Genomic DNA, 22277 nt, shown 5'->3' on the forward strand with positions numbered 1-22277 from the left:
AAATTTATTACTATATTTTCTTTCAGCGAATTTTGTTATAACTGACTTTATTAAGCTATATTTTACACGTGACTTTAGTCGGTTATTTTTAAGACTGCGACATTCGAAATTTCGAATTAGTTCTATTTTTAATTCAAACTAATATCACAAATAAGGTTTTTTTTAATGTAAATAATAATTATATTTTAATATATATGTAAGAATTGACTCTGGGATAGTTGTAATGATAAAAAACCCAACTATCTCATAGATCTTTTCATATTATCTAATTACTTGTAAGTTCTACCTGAGCTGAGTCATTCATAGCAAAACGTTTCGCACCATGGCATAATGACCCAAACCTGTCATTCTGTTGAGTTAAGTTGCGCGTGCGCACGTACGCTTGTGAACTGGCGATAATCGTTCGATATTTTAAATAAACAATACGTGATATATTTTTTGTGTGTGAATTTAATTTGGTATTTTTGTTTTTGTGGTGATTTATGAAAGTGATTAAGTGAAGTGTATTTTATTAATAAGTGATATAAAAATGGTGCGTACATATAAAGTAGTCAGTTGTTTCAAAATGCCCAAAAGATCGAAAGTGGTGCCCGCTCCGAGTGGGGAGGGTGTGTTTACCATCGACATGTCATCGACCTCCACATTGGACATCGCTGTAAGTATATTATAATCGAAATATATTTTAAACTTTCACAAAAACATATTTTCAATCTTATATCTATAGGAACAGAGATGAAATTCCAATGAAAGCTAGAAAGTTTCGTCCAAATATAAGGAGTCCTTTTTTAATGATTTATTTTATTAAAGCTAATCAACATTACATTAACATAAATTCAACGAAAATGTCAATTAATCGTGTTTAATTAGTATTGTCGAAAATCACATGCTCTATTATTCTATGTATATACGATTTAAATTCAGATTTTTTTTATCCGAACAATTGGAGAAAGTTTATGAAACTTCCATTGTTTTTTTACATACCTATGTGTGTGTAAATCATACAAGTTTTGAGGCTGTCATGAAATGTCAATGTCAGTCAGACATTCTAATATTTAGACCAGTTTTTTTTTTTTTTGTTACTGGTCTATTAACATTCTGCCAATTAGAAAACAAGATATCGATTATTAATGCTAATTATAATAAATCGACCATTACGAATTGAACGAATTTAAACTAAATTAATTTGTAATGTAATAGATTTCGGAATATCTTAATAATATTTATATATCTATAGAAATATGTTCAGTGATAACATAGCTACCCATTTGGTTAATGAACGTGTTTGAATATCTTCATACATACATAAAACCATTCGATGTTTTTTTTATGTGTCTTTTCTGGCCTCTACTCTTGTCAGGACAATGGAAAGCTATTGAAGCTTTTATTGTCCTGATAAGAGAATTGACTTTAGCATCGGTAGCATCATAAACTAACCACAAACAACGAGGTAGTCAGAACAACACGAGATACAAATAAAAAAAGTTATAATGTATTTCTTCCCGAAATTAAATACGTTTCTATCTTAACTAATATTATAAAATCGAAAGTGAGTTTGTTTTTTTGTTACGCTTTCACCTCTTATCTACTGAACTTATCTTCATAAAAAATTGTATGCGCATTGTTAGGGATACAGAAAAAGACAGAGTATCCAGACCGCCCCTCCAGATAGTACTGAATAAGTATTTTGACCCATGACTTTGAATATCATAAGTATGATACCAACCTTGTCGTGTAAAAGTAATATACATATATCCTATAAATATTAATCTAACAAAGAGATGTAAAGATTACAGCTCGATCGGCTAAACATATCTGCTTCTAAATTAAGTTGCAGAATTTCACCCGTACATACTTACATTGCAAGTTAAATAAAATCTTGTAAATAAAATAACACGTATTTATTATGAAATGTCAACACATTAATTGACAAAAGATAAACTCCAAAAACAATACAAAGACAGAGGTTTTAAACGGTTATTATATTATAGGTTAAGTGTTTGAAACCAATAGGTTTTAATGACCATCATTAATAAGGAATTACGTGATATTCTTAAAATATGTATTAGTATCTAATAAAACGCGTTAGATGTTGTCCAGAAGTTAATTTGTGCTGTATATTTATATATATTGCATCCAGCTGCTTATAAAATAAAAAGAGTAAAATACTCAGCCAGTACATGTCCCTCTGATGAACTAGGACCTCATCTCTGTCTAGAAGGTTCCTTGAATCTTATTCCACAACGCGTTTCCAATGCGCAGATAAATTTCATTCAGCACATGCAGGTATCCTCACAATATTTTCTCTTAACTCTGAGTTATTCAGATTCCAGATTTTAATGTGTAAACTTCGGTTGAAATATATATAACTACATACTGGGTCATCTTGATTCCTATCAAAGTGGATTGTAATGGATGGTAAGTCAGTAGAAAGGAAGATGAAAGAAAGAAGTCAAACGTTGTCGAAATATATTAATCTCGAATAGATTTACTTACAAACATTTTTTATATGATATGTTTACATCTTTTAGCACCACGACGAGTTTTTGTCAATTTAATATATGCAAAATTTTTCGACTAAGTCAAGAATTAATTAGCTTAGTCGAAATTCTGGTTTATTGGAAACATAAGCACTTAAAAATATATATTAAATGATGTCGACTTCGTCTGCTTATTGTTATATATTGACTCTATCGAAATATCGTCTTCATTATTATAGCAATAAGAACTAAAATCGAATGAATATCACAAGCATTCAGGCTTTAAACTCGTTAATAACGAGGTTTTTAAAAAAAACAATTTCTTCTCTTTCTTTTTATTTTGTTGTATTTTAAGCTTTTTACTTTTAAGATAGAGTCGAAATTCCTTCAACAGATCTCATTAAGGTTTTTGTGTTTTTGTTAATTTAACAAATACGTCCAAGGCTGAGTACATTCTGTATACACTCAGTCCTGTTGTCTGCCACATGGCTGACACAGACCAATGAGAACGGTGGAAATGATATAAAACAGTTTAATAAGAGACAAACCTGATTGTTGTGTAAAAAAAAACTCTAGACTTAAGAAACCCTAAATATATGTATACTCTATTCCAACCATAGCAGGAAAAAAGTAACCACATTATTTGGCAACAAATTGACGCGATATCGTTGGTTGAGAGCTTGATGAGTCTATGATATTCACTATGGATTGGAACAAATGGCGTTTTGAACGTCGACAAAACTGTTATCGGAATTTTAAAAGTAAAATGAAAGTAGAAATAAGTAGTAAGTGTTATAGTATAAATAAAGGTATATTAATCATAAGCTCTAAGTAGTGCCCAATATAGCTGAGTTATTAAGAAAATAGTAAATCGTAAGAAATACGGAAATCTAAGGTTTGTATAATGAGTATCTATCACTGAGACCATAACAATGAACTCGAAATCGATACCCTGGCCAGTCTGATTCCTAACGATGCTGCCTCATCAGGTCATGGTCATCATAGTAATCATTTTTATTAAGAGCAACAGTAACTCAATTCGTTAGTTATAAATAGATATAATTTATATCACAATATACAAACTTCAGACAGCTGATTAAAACATATTTAATCATGGCTTAGAATACTCTCGATTGACTCAACTTTAAAAAAATATATGTTTAGCTGTGTAAGAGCTATGATGCCACAGGCAGACAGTTGTACATGCCTAACTAATAACACCCCTTTTTTTGCTGCGAGAATTAATAAAATATGATTTTATATGCTAATACCTCAGCATGCTTTCCGTTAACCGCTTTAATTTTTATTTTATTGAATTGATAAGCAGGTAGGCAATTTGGCAACGTGATGGTAAGTGGCCACCACTACATACGTTACTCTAAGAAATTTCTTAATCATTCCTTACATCGCCAATGCACCACAAAGTTCGGGTACTAAGATGTTATTCATGTTATTCATGTTATGTCCCTTGCGCCTGTAGTTTCACTGATTCCTATTGTCTCGTGAAATCGTCATGACATAAAGTTACTATGTAACATAAACGTGCAACTAAGATTACATGTTTTATGTTTATTTATTTGTTCGAACGTTATGTTTATATATGTATTTATAGCAAGACAATGCAAGTTATATTTAATAAAAAATTAGCTGCTTTATTATTGGGTAAAATAAAAACCAAAATGTTTTTTATTCAAGTATTTTATGAGCATTTTGAACCGTCATGTGTATACAGTCTTGAAATCATAAAATTGTTGTTGCTTGTCTTTGAACTCACAATCTTCAGTTAAGATGCAAGCGTTCTAATCACTGGATCATCTCGGCTCCATATAGTAAGAGTATCATTTAGATGAAAGATATAATTTGTATGATATTGTAGCGATATTTAAACTATCACACTCGTGAAAAATTATTGTCTTTAAATATTTATTATGTAATAATATGTAAATCGTATATAAAAATAAATAATAATTTTAACATGACAGAATAAAATTTGTTTATTTCCTTATACTGTTTTGACATGTTAAATATATATATATATATATATATATATATATATATATATATGTATGTATGTATATATATATACCTAATATTGTATTACATATTTTTCTTATGTGGTGTCTACTGGATATTTATAGTGCCTTTTTAGCACAATCATCAACGGAAGTTACACAGTTGCATCGCAAAGAACCAAACATGTATTAGTGAAAATCATTATTAAATATTATTACAGTCACGAATTTATATAAAAATAATGAAATCAAATCGAAATACTTTTCATTGTACTCCAGAAAACATATAGTTTAGTCACGTTTAAGAAAGATGCATAAGAGGCGGCCTTATCGCTAAAAAAGCGATCTCTTCCAGGCAACCTTAAGGTATAAACCTTAAGGTATAAGTATTAGGAAAGAAACAGATACAGAAAGAGGAAATAGATGGGGAAATAATTAACTTCATTAATAATAAGTAAATATGTAATGGAATTATAAAATATCAACACGTATAATAAAAAAAGTAACTCAAATAGGCGAAAGCCCAAAAATATATCCACCGGAAGTATATTACAAAGATTCGTAATGTAGAGTTTACTTTACTTCGTTCATCCAAGCGACGATAATAATGCTATCAGTGGTACAGGTATATAATATCGACAGTCCCCATCTTGCCAGCTGATGGTATGTAGTAAGTAGTCCATGGATATTAGCGCTGTAACATATATTAATCATTCCTTACACCGTCAATGCGTCAATAACGTTAGAAACTAATATGTTATGTCCCTTGCGCCTGTTACACTGACTCACCCACCCTTCAAACCGGAACGCAACAATACTAGTGTTGTTTGGCTGTATATGTATATATAATATCTAAGTGGGTGATTTTTAGATTTTAGGTATAAAAATGGTAAAGATCAAGCTCGATTCATACCAAATTCGGTGCAGTGGTTTAGTCATGAAAGCGTTACTTTTGCATTTATACTATCAGTATATATCTGAATAGAAATAAAATAAAAATAACGTACTATTTAATTTTTCTGATTAATTAAACGCACAATTACTCTTCGAATTTGGGAACCTTTAAAAAAAGAGTACTCGTAAACCTTAAAGACACGCACTTGCTTCCTACGTTGCGTGGCTGTGCTCACTTTTTATCAGGAGACTCCAGTCCGTTTCGTCTCTATTCTCTGTAGTAAAATATTTATGCTAAATCTCATTATAATTGTCCGGTAGTGTGTGTGAAGACGTTGCATACATTAACATTTATATTACTATGTGATGGCAGTCACGATTCATCGTGATTTGATTTCATCCTCCAAGGTGATTAAACCAGTTCGTTTTCTAATGCGCAAGAATCGTTGTCGGTATTTAAAAAAAACTCCTAAGGTTGTTCAAGCGCAATTAGAAACGTACGAAAACGATTAATAAAATTGTCTATACTCTTATAGGTATTAATCTAAAGAGTTTGTTTGTTTGTTTGAATGCGCTAATCTCAATAAAAGTTAGTCTGGTTTGGAAAAAAAACAATAAGGTCAGTATTAAGGGGGGTATACGATATGATACGTTTTCGATTTCATTTCGATCCAACTTTGACTTTTCCTCAATAGTAACTGAGGACCAATTTCTATTTATTTGTATAGGTTACAATATGATCCCTCAGCTTGTATATTCTTATATTACGATTTATCGAATCGTAACTGGATGTTTCTGTTAGTAGCTAAAGCATATCACACCACTAATGACTTTTTAGTGGACTGCACACCTTAGAAATGAAATGATCGCCTCCAGGCTGTTTCAAATAACTATAATATAATTATTATTGTACATGTAGAATGTAAAAAAAAAATATATCCCGTTTCTTTCGCCGGTTCTTAAATTCCGAACCGGTGGTAGATTTTTGACTATCAATAAGCAAGTTTAAGCATTGCTATATTGAATAAAGATTTTTGACTTTGACTTTGAGTAGAATATAAAAACGGCTGAACGGAAACTATTACGTTTCGATTCGATTCCGATAACGTTACAATTCGTTTCTAAAATTAGCGCCCTGACAGATGGTTTTTATTAAGAAATATTAAAGAATATATGACATTACGCTACGCCCTTAGGGGTTTAAGCAGTATCGTTTAACGCGGGCGTACACGCGCGGTGTATGGATTGAGGACGAACGCATAGTTATATACGAGTATATGTGTTTTGACTTGCGTGTTATCTGACCAGTGTTTTGTGTCACTTTTAATACTGATATATATAGTATAATATATTAATGTACTGATGCTACATACCTGATGGTAGGTTTAGTTTATCTTTTTTTTGATGTAGAACAAATTGTTTCATCTGCGTAGAAGTTGTGATGCCACAGACAGACAAAGATCCATATGTTAAACTTATAACACCCCCATTTTGCTTTATCTATCTATCTAAAGTACAACTTTTCATAATAATACCTAATAGCATGCTTTCTGTAAACCGGTTTACAGAAAGGTAATAGGTTTTTTTTTTAGCATTGGTAAGCAGACGCTCACAACCACCATCCATAGAACTTAACTCGCGCAACCAAACTTGGGAACTCACCCTTCAAACCCTTCAAGCAATTATACCAAGTATAGCTGATTGGCGGTAAAATATCTAATGAGCTATTCAAACGGACTTGACAAAACCTTACCACAAAGTATATAAATAAAATTTAAAAGTACTCGTAAGAGAATTTGATTACTTATTCCAAGCAATACATGCAAGTGAAATTACGAGTTCTAGAGACAAGATATATCAGAGCCCAATCTCATTAATCAATCATAAATCTAAATGTCATTCCTGTTCTATCTAAATATGTTCCATAGTCACACTGTGGAAAAAAAGACAGTCAAATGTTTACTACCAAGTTAAATTTAGAAGCAATTATTAATGTTTTGACGCTCGTGTGTCGCGAACTTCAATAATTATTATATTTTATTAAGTGAGACAATGTTCCTATTATCACGTTTGTAGATTTATTCGTATATTAATATATCACGTACAGTCTGCACGTGAAGACATTATTTTATATATTTCGCATCGCAATCGCAATAACGTATATGACATAATAACATATACGTATATATATTCACTAAACACATATTTATATATAGGCCGCTATGGCCTAGTGGTTAGAACGTGTGCGTCTTAACCGATAATTGCGTATTTAAACCCAGGTATGCACCACTGATTCATCTCGTGCTCGGCAGTGAAGGAAAACGTCGTGACGAAGCTTGCATGTGTCTAATGTCAATGAAATTCTGTCATATGTGTATCCGCATTAGAGCAGCGTGGTAGAATAAGCTCTAAGCCTTCTTCTCAAATAGGAGGCCTTAGCCCGGCAGTGGGAAATTTACAGGGTGTTACTTATGAGGAGACAATTTCTTTAATGACTTACTTATACCAGAGCATACAGCACGTTTCGCTGTAGGTTTTAGCATATAATCTATAATATTATTAAAAATAATTTACATGAGTAAAATGTATGTAGGAGGTAATCTCAGGAACTAAGAATCTAATTCTAAAAAATCACTGAAAAACCTATATTATTCCCTCGTGCTATGGACCTTATATTTAGCACCCGTGCGAAGCTGAGCGGCTGCGCTTTGCAATTTAGGTTTAGATTTAAAGATTATTTATTCTCATAAAGACAATTACATCATTTATATGAAAACACGATTGAAAAAATACAAACAATTTACAGACATTTGTTGTCTTACATATTTCAATGACACACAAATCATCAAACACCAAGCAACCAGGCCCGGATGAATTAAAAAAAAAAAAAAAAAAAACAAAAAAATCACCACGATTTGAAAACCACTATAATTCCATCCTACAAACTGAGACAGATATTTTTGTAATAATATAATGGGTCGTTTTTTGAATATATCGAACGAGTAAATATTTTCACGTGTTTTAAATCCAGTCTATTAATGAGACAAGCTTAAATTTCATATGGTTATATTTTCTATGTATACGTGGATAATATTTCGATAGCTTATGTCTTGCACACTTCTTGTAAACTAACTGTTCTTATAATTTTCCGGTAACTATGTCTTTAAGCATCAATGGCTTACGGGTGGCTAGCGATGTAAAAAGTCACAGGATAAATCCTGACCACCCACTCCTAACACAAGTGAAAAGCTTGAAATGAAAGGGTCAATAGTTATATTCGCAATTCTTTAATTAATTATGGTAATTAAATTTACTTCATATAAGTCGTGATTGCTACGATAATCAACATTTGTACGATAAAGCTACAGGATTTGTATAATTAATGCTATTTATATGACGATCTTAGAGAGCGGTTGCAATAAACTAATATGGCAAACACGGGTTAACTCGGCTATAAATAAACTTAACAAAGTATTTTAAAGGTTATTTTATTTAATACTCGCCAGACATTGTTGAAATATCAGAGAATCGTGAAACGCTGGTAAGGTATAGGTCAGGGGATTTTCTTTCCGAATAGGAGGTTGCTTGGACTATCGATAATGATATGACATTTAACAAATTGTCAATTCTCTATTAAATGCTGTTTTATTTGGCGTTTGTTCTTCTGTGATTGGAATAGACTATATATATATAGGTATGTTTATTTTTAGTAACAGAGTAAAAACACCGCGATAAGGTACAGATGCGAAAATATTAATAGAACAAAAAATTATATTACATCCTGATTGAACATGTTTTGCCAGCTGTACATTTAGTTATTTATGTTAATAAATATTTAATCATTGTGTTGTGTTTTTGTCCTTGACTTCCAGTAACGATGACACTCATACTACCATTGTAATATATAACAACAAATAAATATAAATCAATCTATAATATTTATGCATCGTATTAAATCACAGACACACACACACACATAACGACATCACTCAGTATAACTTATCACTTCACGCTTGTTTATTATTGAATTAAAATACTTTTTAAAGCATTGTGATAATATATATTTATATATAAATAATACGTTATGACATAATTTATTTGAAAATTTTATATTCCAGGGCAAGACGAAAAGAGGCACGTAGTTAGTATTTTTCTAATATTTTCATCAGTTTGAGTCCTATCGTGATGTTACTAGTATTTAGTTATTGTTATCATTTCTCCACAGACGTTCAATGCTTTCCGTAATTATATCTTATTATAATTAATTTTAATTATGTCACTTTAATTTGCCTGCATTTTATTGCCAGCATCACAATCTGAACTCTTGGATTGCAAATTCATGTCGAAATGTGAACTCTACGATGACAACTTCTTCTTTGACTCGGTTTTTGTCTGTATTAGGTTGCGTTACTTGGTGTTATAAGTCTTTGTGGAATTCCTCATGTAGTCTGGGTGGTATTTGGCCAGTTTGTCCATAGTCTGATCAACTTTATAATGAATCGCCTTTGAGATTGAGAATCCAGAATGTCCTTAGTGCTTGCCATTTGTGCCTTCCCCACTCTTCATCAGTCTCCCCAACGTATTTTCCCTTTTATCGGTTTCATTGATGGTTCTAGTCTGATAACCTTTCTCAATAAATAGAATGATTTATACAAAAAAAAATGTTTAATTCTGTTATATGATTTTCAGCTTTAGATATTTGTAAAGATTCTAGAGAAAAATAATATTAGACATTAAATTTAAATATACCTAAACTCATTAATAAAACCAGAAGTCATTGACCCCTCTAACCTTTATATACCCTCATAAATCATAATTTCTGTACCTTTGACTAACTCTAAGATTCCTAAACTACACAAAGTACCTTATAAACTTAAAATATTCAAAATGTATGAAACACTCACAAAGGAATTCCTAGTACAATCATTCACGGTATTTCCTACAAAGCCTTCGCTTTGTGGCGAAGTGATACGCAATAGTCGTCCTTGTTGTAAGGTATTAAAGGTTTATATAGCGTAAAGGTTAATTCTTGCAAAAAATGCAGGTAAGATTATTCTATTGTTTTTGTACATTGAACCATAATAAATGGTAATAAAGTTCAAATTATCTTTCAAATCGTAATAAAGGGATAATTACGGATGATGCCTATTATTATAACTTTATCTGAGATAACATTAAAATGTTAACGTTTTTTATGAGTTTTATGTCTTTTTATGTTTTTTCTAGGGTTTGCCAAGCAATTATAATACTAAACATTTTTGAGCAAACGTATTCCTTTGCTATACATTTTTCTATCTTGTCGATGTAGTATAAGGCTCCATATCTCGAGGGACTGAGTTCAAACCCATGGTCATATCTATAAAAGTTATTGAGGTTTCGTGTCGTATTCACAATGGCCGTCGGAAGTTTGGAAATAGATGAGATGCAAGTAAAGTTAGTCCTGAAATATTTTTGTCGTGCTTGAGTTTGTTTGTGAGCGTTAGGAAAATTGAGAGTGCACCTTTTCAAACTCAAACTCAAACCCAAATTCCTTTATTCAATATAGAAGTATTACACTCTCTTATTGATTGTCAAGTTAAACACTACCACCGGTTCGGAAAAAGAAACCCTGACCTGAGAGGAATCGGCGTAAGAAACTCAGCGGGACTTTTTTTTTTACGTCAAATTAATTATATACATAATTGTATATGAGTAGAAACAGCCAGGAGGCGATCGTTTCATTCCCAAGGTGTGCTATCAAACATAAACTCACTAATTGTATAGTAACCTTTCGCACACAAGCGTTCCTTAACAATTTTTTTAAATTTCGCAACAGAAGCATTTTGAACGCTTTCTGGGATCCTGTTGTAGAAGCGTATACATTGCCCCACAAAAGAGTTACTGACTCTATGCAGTCGAGTAACAGGAGTAACAAGATTGTGTTTGTTCCTTGTACCAACGTTATGAGAATCATATTTTCTCATAAAAACATTAATATTTTTCCGTTCATACAAAACATTACAGAATATATATTGAGAAGCAACAGTCGATATCTTAATTTCTTTAAATTTATACCTCAAAGATTCCTTGGCTCCCAGGTTATAGATTGCGCGAATAGCCCTCTTCTGCAGCACAAATATAGTATGGATAGCGGCTGCGTTACCCCAAAGCATAATACCGTAGGACATTATACTGTGAAAGTAACTGAAATAAACTAGGCGAGCCGTATCAACATCGGTAAAAATTTTTGTGCATATACCTACGATATCTTGCTGAAAGTCTGTCAGGGCGACGTTAGACTGCACTAAAACTTTAACGAAAGCTTAATACAAAAATATATCATTACATAGTATAAAACAAAGTCGCTTACCGGTGTTTGTCCCTGTGTGCGCTTAAATCTTTAAAACTACCCAAAGGATTTTGATGCGGTTTTATTAATAGATAGATAGATTAAATCATTAAGAGGAAGGTAGATTCGAAATGTATACAATATAGTAGAGAAACACTGATAATTTTAGAGGTTTCTAAAGTGATATCGTAAATAAACACATTTTTTCCGCCTACATTGCAAACGCTGGCTGACCCTACGAGATAGATTAAAATAATGTACTACACTATTGTACACCTTATAAAGATCTTCAAAAAAGTCAACGATGGTATTTGTCTATCTCTTAGGGATAACACACAATAACCATTTTTTATCCTTTACTTTTTACGATAAATAATGCCTTATTTTCGAAGCGATTTTAAGCAATACAGCATTAATCCTTATTGAATTAAGTACCTTAAATACATTGTGAAATTAATATAGATCAATATGGCCCTTTACAGAATGTAATTTAAATGAATATTTTCGAAGATACTACGGACTTAAAACGCAGGGACATAGCGGCTTGTATTGTCTAATGACTGAAAAACTGAACGTTGTATATGTAGTATCAGCATTGCACCCGTGCGAAGCCGGGGCGGGTCGCTAGTACTATATATATACTATATATAAAAAAGGCAATAAAATAAGAATATGCATTCACACAAATAAAAATAACTAAATGCAATTCAATATAAAAACGTGACAAAACGCATCCTGCCACTGAGTCACAATGGAGTCACGGCCTACTGGTCACTGTGTTGAATCTAGTTATGGTAATAGTTGACAATACTTTCATTAACTTAACAAATACTGACGACTGGATTTATTTGTCGAGATAGAGACCTTGTTAGAATAGGTCATATAATCGTTTAAATATCATTAATATATAATTCTTATGTACGTATGACATTGTAATCCTATGGAATCGGACTGATTTTGATGTTTTAGTGTGTGTAGGCTGGTTCCAAAATGGTTCGGATTGGTGGCGCTGCGATCAGGTTCCAAATCGTGACGGCATACTGGTTAAATCTTGTGAACCTTCTCCAGTAAGTTTTCATTTAAATTCAATTTGTGATTTTTTTTTAATAAATCCAGAATTCATCTTCTGGATTTATTAAGAATAAAAATAATTGAATATTTTAAAGCAAAACTCGTAAGAACCGCCGATCGTTATCAACTGTTTTATGAATACGGTCGTTGTTTATATAACAAAACTCGTTTTCACGTTAACACGCGAAGTGTCACGTGACCTCAAACGGAAATAGAAAAATGACAATATATATCACGTACTTTATTCGCGCATAAATGTTCGCACGAAAGCCTAAAGTATGAAAGAAACGAGCCATCGAAACAAACGAGAACAGCACAGTCACGACAATCCTATTTATTGAACACAATATTAGATTAAAGTATTGCTTACCTCGGGTTTAAAGTGGTGTTATAGGCAGATCCGAGACCAATAAGAGATAATGTTACGTCAAATTTTAAGTAACTGCTTAGAGTTGGACAGTTTTACAAACATTGTAACACACCCTAACTGTGGAAAGCAAGTGAAGCTGTTGGTTCTGGACTTCCAAATTTCTCTCTGTTTAGTCATGTTGGATTCCTATCCCTTGATATTATGTTATAAAGAATATAAATATAATTTGCACATCCACTCATATACTAAGCAGTAATTTCCTTTGAGGCAATTGCCAAAACTAGCCAACTTAAATTGCTTTAAACTAATAATATAAAAGAATGACATTTAAAATTCATAAATTGAAATATAGAAAAAATATTAATGTTTTTAAGCAACTTTAAAATCAGACAAAGGTCAAACATCATAGAGCCAGGCTAATTGACTCCATTATTTGTTATAAAAACATATGATCCCTACGTTTAATGATTATTATGTTTAGAACAAATATAATGTTAATATTGTGATATAACATTGTATTTGTTAAGCTTGTGAGCTTGGATATGAATAAATTCCTATGAGTGAACACGGAATGACACAAGCATCTATTTAATTTATATGTACACATCTAACACAACCACAGAATAATAAATATATATATAATTAAGTTCTTTATAAATAATATCATAACGCTATTCGTAATTGATCTCATCACGTAAAACAGAAATTGATATTTCTGACATATGACATGCGGCCATTGTTTTACATGGGATATAAGACTTCTATGCTTATATAATTACAACTAATTCCGTAAATATATAACTAAATCTATTAGAGTGGTTTTGTGTGATGGTGACTTAACATTAATAATATTTACCAGTCTGGAAAGGTCTTAAACGACACAACAATACAACGTTTCTCATTTTATATACTTAATCAAAATGAAAATATACTTTATTCAAGTAGGCTTTTACAAGCACTCTTGAATCGTCATTTAACAAACTATTTAAAGTAAAGCTACCACCGGTTCGGAATGTAGATTCTACCGAGAAGAACCGGCAAGAAACTCAGTAGTTACTCTTTTTCAACATCTAAAAATACAGTCATGTTAGTTAAATACAATTATATATGTATGTTATGTCTCCTGCCTGGAAGTCAACAAGCATTAACTCATTTTATATGAAACGACGACCTACGACACCGAATAACGCCCCCCCCCCCCCCTCTCCCTCTTCCTACCAAGCGGGCAAAAACTATTATCGGATATAATTATTTATTATTAAATCCTTTAATCCTTTATAATATATTCAGATATCCAAAATAGAACCGTGAGAAACAGACAGCTATGATAATGCTACTAATAATTTTTCGTCTGTTCTATTGTTGGTTTTTAGGGTTCCGTAGATTAGACGGAATATTGACAGAGTACTTGTAGGTAATTGTTTACCAGCTTTATTTTTAAATAATATTCCAATACGAGAACCGCAAAGCACAATAATCTATCGGTATTAACCACTACTCGATCGAGGTAGTCAGGTAGAATTGGTTGGGAGACTGGCAATGCTACGTGATGGTAAGTCAACGGCACTGTAAAAATATTAACCATTGCTAGTATCGTCAATACTAGGTCGCCTTCGTTCTAACTGCTTTGAGAGGTAAAAAGTTCCTTCGCTACCCCGTGGAATACCCTTCCTTTTAAGTTAAGTTTGCCTATTAAATATAAACAGGAAATTTCAATTCTGACTGGTAGTCCTATAAATGTTTGTATCCAAATATTATATGAAATGTTAATAAAAAACCAACTTCAAGTAATAAGTTTTAAATAAAATTGGAGCGCATCAAAAAATTAGCTTAGGTTAGCTTTTTTTATTATTAAATGCGCAAATGATTAGTGTCCCGAACAAATAAAAAAATACAACCGAATAGATAATCCTTTTTTTAAGTCGGTAAAGAAAGCATACAACCTGTTCAGCTTAATTAAATTAGTTTAGAAAATAAGTATAAGGAACCCTATAAGCGCCTTTCTGAACCGCGCTTCGCTGGTTTTTTATTAGTATTAAGTCATAATCGCGAAGGTCGGGACGTACTAATCCTATCAAAGTATTTAAAAAAAATATAACCGGTAATAAATTAAACCTATTCCGTACCTGCTTTAAGACATTCTATGAAATATAACTATAAATATAATCATAATGGCGTCCCGACCGATTTCGGTTACTGACTAACCATCCCTATCATCGTCAATACACCATCAACCTTTGGAAGTAAGAAATTCTCACTCACCTTATAAGCCGAAACACAATATTAAATATTGCTGTTTGCCTGATGAGTAAGTGATAGGGCTGTTCAAGTCAGTCTGGGTAGGCAACACAGACGGACTTGCACATGCACCCCCAAGAGATGACCACTTCTGCTTATATGATTTCTCTACTACTGGTCTGTCGTAAGTAAAACATAAGTAGCAAAAGACCTGAAAGGTATCTGCATGGCGAAGGCCTTTTCTCCTTGTAAGGAAATCTTTGGAAGCTTATTCCATATACTGAATGTTTTTGCAGAAAATATATGGATTTTCTCACAGGTGAGCGAATTTGGAAGATAAAATTAATACAAACAGAATTCGAGCACAAAAAATTTCTTGCCCAAAACCTGACATCATAGATTAAGTCCCAGTAGACAAGATAGCCCAGTGGTCACTTTCAGAATATTACTGACCGCCTTGAAAAGTGACTTGAATTTTAGGTCATAGTAATATGTATTGTGGTAAATGAGACTAAATAAATATTGATAGATTTCGTTCATATCTAAGAAAAATATATGATACCTTAGGTTTTTGTTTTTAATTCGGTTCATATGTTTATATATTAAAAATATTACATCCAAAACCAACAAGTTACGAAATATTTTAAATACGGTTATGTTCATTAAAAAATAACATAAACAATGGACATAAATATGAACAATAAACAATAGATTCAATTACATAATTATTTTCTGTCAATTACTATTATTTATGAGATGCGTAACATTTCCTGGAAGGATGAAACTTAATCACTTATTATCACATGTCAAGAGAACAACGCCATCTATCGATGAATAGATAACGTATCTCTACAACGCCATCTATTGACTAATAGCACTATTACTAAAATATAGCAACAATTTTATGCAAAAACTTATTACTACTCATTTTAAACTTTATATAATTTTGTATATAATGTTTATTTTTACACAAATCGACTTTATGTAAAGTAACTCAAACTTTATTTTTTCAAAGTGCGATTATCCATAAAAAATTTTGAGTCTCAAAATATTATTAACTCCTTTTTTACAAATACAAATTGAATTTTAAACTTATAAGCCCCATTCCACTTAATATTATGTTGGGAAAACTTGCACCGTGAGAAATCGGCTTAACCAATTATGGCGTCTGGATTAATATTATCTAATATCCATTAGTAGCATCGTTATAGTAATAAGTTTTGTAACACTTTTAATTTCGATTTTAGCGTACAAAAATTTTTTTAAGGATGACACAACAGTATGCGTAGATCGGAATATGAATGAATGAATAATTAAAAAAGAAGCATGTTATATTTTAAATAAATGTTAAATGTATTATATAATTGAACATTGTTATAATTTTTATCATTCATTCATTCATCATTACTTTCCAAATATGTCGGTTCATATTTTTCAATTGTGGACGCTTTTAGAAGTCACTTCTTAAAGTTAAAGGACGACTGGATTGTTTCCGTTATCACTTTACATAATAAAAGTGTCAGTCTGTTCGAATTCTAAAAATACACTTAACGGCTTTTATCGTTACATGATTTTACTTAAACAAAAACCGTTAGAAACTGAAGTGTCACATTATGGTTTTTTTTTTTAATAGAATTCCAAGCACGGACTTATCCATAAAGACATTTAAAAAACAAATTTGGCAATGAAATAATATTTATCGAATTAATGTCAATATATTATCTTATCACGAAGATGATTCTGTTTGATATTTAAATTTAATAAATATTAAACTTTATGTATTTTGATACGAAACCCTATACATTGTTATGACGAACGACCGACATACCTAGCGGTACCGACGTATACCAATTGGAACACAGCTAGTGTTAAGTCACAACACAAGTCAGTGTTGATCCGAACAGCGAAGGGTTTACGCGCCAACTGAGCTGACAGATCTCGCGATAGAATTCGATTCGAATTTCGAACGCGACACTTGAAGACTTGTTTTTTTTTTTAATATTGCTCTGCAATAATTTTTTATTCTGTTTTTAACTACCGATTGCATTTCTGTACGAAAATATTTTAACGTTTTATTTTTTAATTAGTTTTTTGTTGTGTTGTGGTTTTTTTTTGTGATTTTAAAATGTTTTGGACCGGGCTGGCTGTGTAGTAAGAAGGAATATATTTTTCGGTAAGTACAAATACTTTTAGGTGATTAGCTAACGGACAGTATTTTATAATTATAAAGTAACAATTTATTAATATTAAACGTAACATATATTTGTATACGTTTAAAAATAAAGGAAAATTAAATTATCAGTCTATATTTTTTACCATTACTAATAAAAAGTTTAAAATTAATTTATTTGCTCATCTGAAATATTTAAAAAAAACACTGTTTTATTTTTGACAATATTATTATATTTAAATACTACTGAAGCCAACTTATTTCCTATAAGTACATTAATATTGTAGCTTATAAAAGTATCACTTACTTTTTATAATACAAACATCAACTAAATTATTTAAAATATAAATAATTATATTATTAATAAATAAATTGTACTATACAGATATCAAATAAAAAATATCAAACATTGCAACGTTTCCTAAACTTGTTAAATTTTTTATTAAAATACAAATATTTCTGATCTTTGAACTTATAAAAATAAACAAACTTTTTTTAGGTGCTTATTAAAAATTATATTTATAATCTGTGCAGTAAGCCAGATAAAAAAATCCTATTTCAAGGTTATGGGAACCTACTGGAGTCCACTTGCACTATCGTCGTTGACCTGCTTCTATTAAATGCAGGTTAACTTTATAAGTGATGACATTTAACAGTTCGCCCACGCACCATAATTATCAATTCATTAATGCTTTGTGTGAATCTGTGCATTTGACATTTAAAATTTATTTGTTGAAACGTAACTGTCATATTTATACTTTTTTTTATTTTTTATTAGTAAAGTTCAACACAATAGATACGAAACTCGTAGAATATAAATGTTATTAATTTTATGTAAAAAAAAAAAAAATAAGTATTGCTTTAATATATATATATTTAAAATTACTTTAATGCTTTTCATTTATGATTGCATTTTTAAAATATAACTAGAAATCGTCACAACGAACATATTTCGTTAAAAAATATATGTAAGTATGTAAAAAAATATATGTATATAATGTCAAAATTGAAATATTATACATTGACGTACGTTACAAAAGAGTATTTAATATATAACGTATACTTTTCACAATTTACTAACTGCTCGTCTTGATTTATTACTGATGAAATATCTTGTTTCTTGTTGGTTGGTGAAAAAAAGAACACTAAGCCGATTGCAACGCACGCACAAAAAATCACCTAAGTCTGTTCAGCAGTAAGTAACCAGACGAGTTATAAAAAAATGTATTCGTACTTAAATAATTAGTATACAACAATTAAATACGATCTAATTGACTGACACGACGGAGACTATATATAGAAAGTAATTTATTATTAACAATGGTTCCGTATACATAACAATTGAGCCTCACTACCGCAACAAACATCGGCATCACTACGATGACAAGAATTAACGACATAATCTGTGCCCACGATCTAACACTGAAATGCTTCGTGGTTGATCTTTGTCCGAGTCCGTTGGGAAGGTACCACCCAGTCAGCATATTGTATTCTACCGCCAAACAGTAATACTTATTATTATGATTGTGAATGAGACATAAAAATTTAGTTCCCAATATTGATGGCACATTAGCGACGTTAGGAATGGTTAATATTTCTTACGGCACCAAACGAATCGGAATATATATTCTGCTAAGAACCGGCAAGAAACTCAGTGCTATTTTCTAACATTCGAAATACAAAGTTAAGTGCAATTAAATTGATATAATATATTCTGTCTACATGATGTGAATGAATGTCAACAAGATACTTTTTAAATAATCGGTACAATTGTTTTAGAGTATTCATTCAACGCACACGCGTCGAACACGAAAACTCCTCAATAAAACAATAAACTGTTCCGCGTGACTTTACTATGTATTGCGTATAATTTTGTTCTATTTGAAAACATGAATTTTGTCTCTGCATTAGTTTACGCCCTCTTTTAAATAGACAGGCAGGCTGGTCAGTTAGCGAGCAATCTGATAGCAAGTGGTCATGAGCACCCACAGACATTAACATTGTAAGAAATAATTACCATCCCTAACAGCGTCAATGAACAATCGTACTAAGTATTGATGTTTGGCGGTTGATATTGAATGTATGATGAGTGGATACATAGTGTTACATACTCAGACGGTCAGACGGTACCACTCCTATCTACGCGAATTATGGTCAATAACATGATCACACTCAAGTCAAATTATTTCTCGAAAAAATAAGAGCAGCCGTTTTAACGAGAGTGTTAAAACGAAATTAATTGCTGGGAAATGAAGTGTCGGTTATCGAAAGGTATTAAGTACCTTTGATATAACCAACAATATGTCCAGACTTTTTTGACATCGATCTCAATAATTATCTCATAATTACGCTGTTTCATTTTTTTGCCAAAATGGGACAAAAACAACACAATGGGTAGATAAGCGTTAACATCTGATACTATAAACTTAAAGTCCAATATATTGGTTTCCTTACTTCGAAGTATAAAATATGAAAATTGACAATATATAGAAGAAAAGGCGAACGCTTCTCTCTTGCGACTTTTATTTGTCGAATGTCGAATATATTTTTCAAATATGCCTAAATCCTAACCTAACTAACTAACTAACCTAACCTAAACCCCCCAAAGATTGCAATAAATACCCCTTATTTTATTTTACACGCGGTGTTTCGGAAAAAAGATATTTCCTATGTAAATTCGTTGACGCTAAGTGGTCCGACGGGAAAACAGATGAATAAATACATTATATGTTAATAATATCTAGGGAATCGAGACTTGTGAGAATGCAAGCGAGTCATTCGTTTAAAATTTCGTAAGTATTTTTTATTTCTTAAGTGAAAAATAGTGATTCATTTTTGTATCGAGAAATTCTTAAATGTATTATTCATACTTATCTCGGACTTTTCGCTTCTGAAATGCATAAAAATCTGCCCAATTTGGACCCTTTTTCTTAGAAGTCGTTAAATTAATTGTCAGTTTATAATAGATGGCGCAAATTTGGTATAATTAAGTATTTTTTTTAAATTAATCCTTCGGAAAGTACCTAATTGAGGGAACGTATTTTTAATAAATTATTTTAAATCAGTAACGGAATCTCTCTATTTCTTTGTATATTTGCAAAAATAACAACAATATAATAGTATGTATGATATGAATTTTTGACATTTCACGATCGTTTGCGAAGTTTCTTTTTTAAATGCTAATGTCAAAGCAGGGCAAAGCCATAAAAAGATATTACTTATGTTTATAAAAATATCTATAATTTAAATAAATAAATTGCAAAAAATTATAGTTTAATCAACGTAATTAATTATTATGTATTACATTACATGATTTCCGCGTTACATAAAAACAAACAAGACATCGATCTGCACATGCTTAGCACCTTGACCTTAGACAACGATAACCCGCGCCAGTTACGATACACATGATAATATTTTTGGCACTATGTTAATTGAAGTTATACTCAAATTGTTAGTATATCATTTTCAGAAGTTGCGCACATCGGAGACTAACCTACTAAGTTACTGGGCTTAAATTTTACTGTCAATTTTTTTTATGATGTCGTTTGGCGGACTAGCAAATGGGTCACCTGATGGTGAGTGGTTATCATCGCCTACAAACAATAGCACTGTGAGAAATATTAACCATTCCTTACATCGCCAATGCGCCCTTAACCTTGGCAAATAAGATGTTAAATCCCTTGCCCGTAGTTACACTGGCTCATTCGCCCTTCAAACCGGATCGCAACAATACTGAGTACTGCTGTTTAGCGGTAGAATATCTGTTGGTACCAGACCAGTACACTACCCAGACGGGCGTGCACAAAGCCCTACCACCAAGTATCTCACATAGACAGGTTATGGCAATTGAATGGACAACGTAATCGTTGCCGTTTAGCAGAGTTCCTATTCTACAAACGCAACGATTCAGTTGCGGTCCAGTCAAAGTTGGACCGAAATATAATCTGGATCGTATCGTAACCAATGTAAATAATTCGAATAAGTTCACTGGGTGTTTAATAATACAGTGTGCAATTACATTTATTTTATTATGATTAAATAATAAATCGTTACATAATATACTCATTGCAGAACTAAAAGTATGTTCTACCTCATTTGATCGAATAATGCATAAAATTGTTATTTGATAAGCAATTTAATAATACATTAAAATACCTAAGTACGTATTCAAAACTTGTGATTATTTGTAGTACTAAATGTGTGCTTAATGTAATTAAACGTATAACTTTAATAATTGTTTTGTATCGATGCGTGATTAAGAATTAGTATTCGAGATTCGTGTAAGGTTTTTATCATTAGATTGGAATTAAATTGTTTTTTTTTTTTTACTATCGATTGTATTAAAATGCACGCACGTCTTATCGACCGTATCACATTACTTAATAGCAACTTTAATTGCAATCATTAAACTAATTAATGATTAATAACTAGATTCATATTTCATAGTAGTTTTCGAAGAAGTTACGTTCAATCATACGAACAGTTAACTTTTTTAATGCACTGGGACGAGCACAAGTAACACTCCTTCAGCCCATCCGCGCCGAAGATGTTGAGATGACCATCGCAGTGTTTTACTGGGTAGGCATTCGACATAACCCGGTTAATTGGCCCGAATATCTTTCTAAAGGTTAATAATGAGAAAATAAATATTTACAAGAGACATTACAACGTAATTCCCAAGGTTGAGGGCGGATTGGCTGATCTGATTTCAAAA

At 31.5% G+C, this 22277-nt stretch overlaps 1 protein-coding gene across 2 annotated transcripts in view; it reads left to right on the forward strand.

Moving 5' to 3' along the window:
- Positions 1-440: 440 nt before the first annotated feature.
- Positions 441-22277, forward strand: part of LOC125070359 (phospholipid phosphatase 2-like) — an 82965-nt gene continuing 61128 nt past the window's right edge. The window contains exon 1 of one of the 2 annotated variants that reach the window (XM_047680193.1): positions 441-655. In XM_047680193.1, the coding sequence (XP_047536149.1) occupies positions 530-655 (126 nt within the window). In that variant the 5' untranslated portion in view covers positions 441-529. Of the gene's footprint in view, positions 656-17293; positions 17564-22277 lie in introns of those variants that run through there. The other variant, XM_047680195.1, reaches the window with a different exon arrangement.

The sequence above is a fragment of the Vanessa atalanta genome, chromosome 17, assembly GCF_905147765.1.
Source record: "Vanessa atalanta chromosome 17, ilVanAtal1.2, whole genome shotgun sequence".
Taxonomy (NCBI): Eukaryota; Metazoa; Arthropoda; class Insecta; order Lepidoptera; family Nymphalidae; genus Vanessa; species Vanessa atalanta.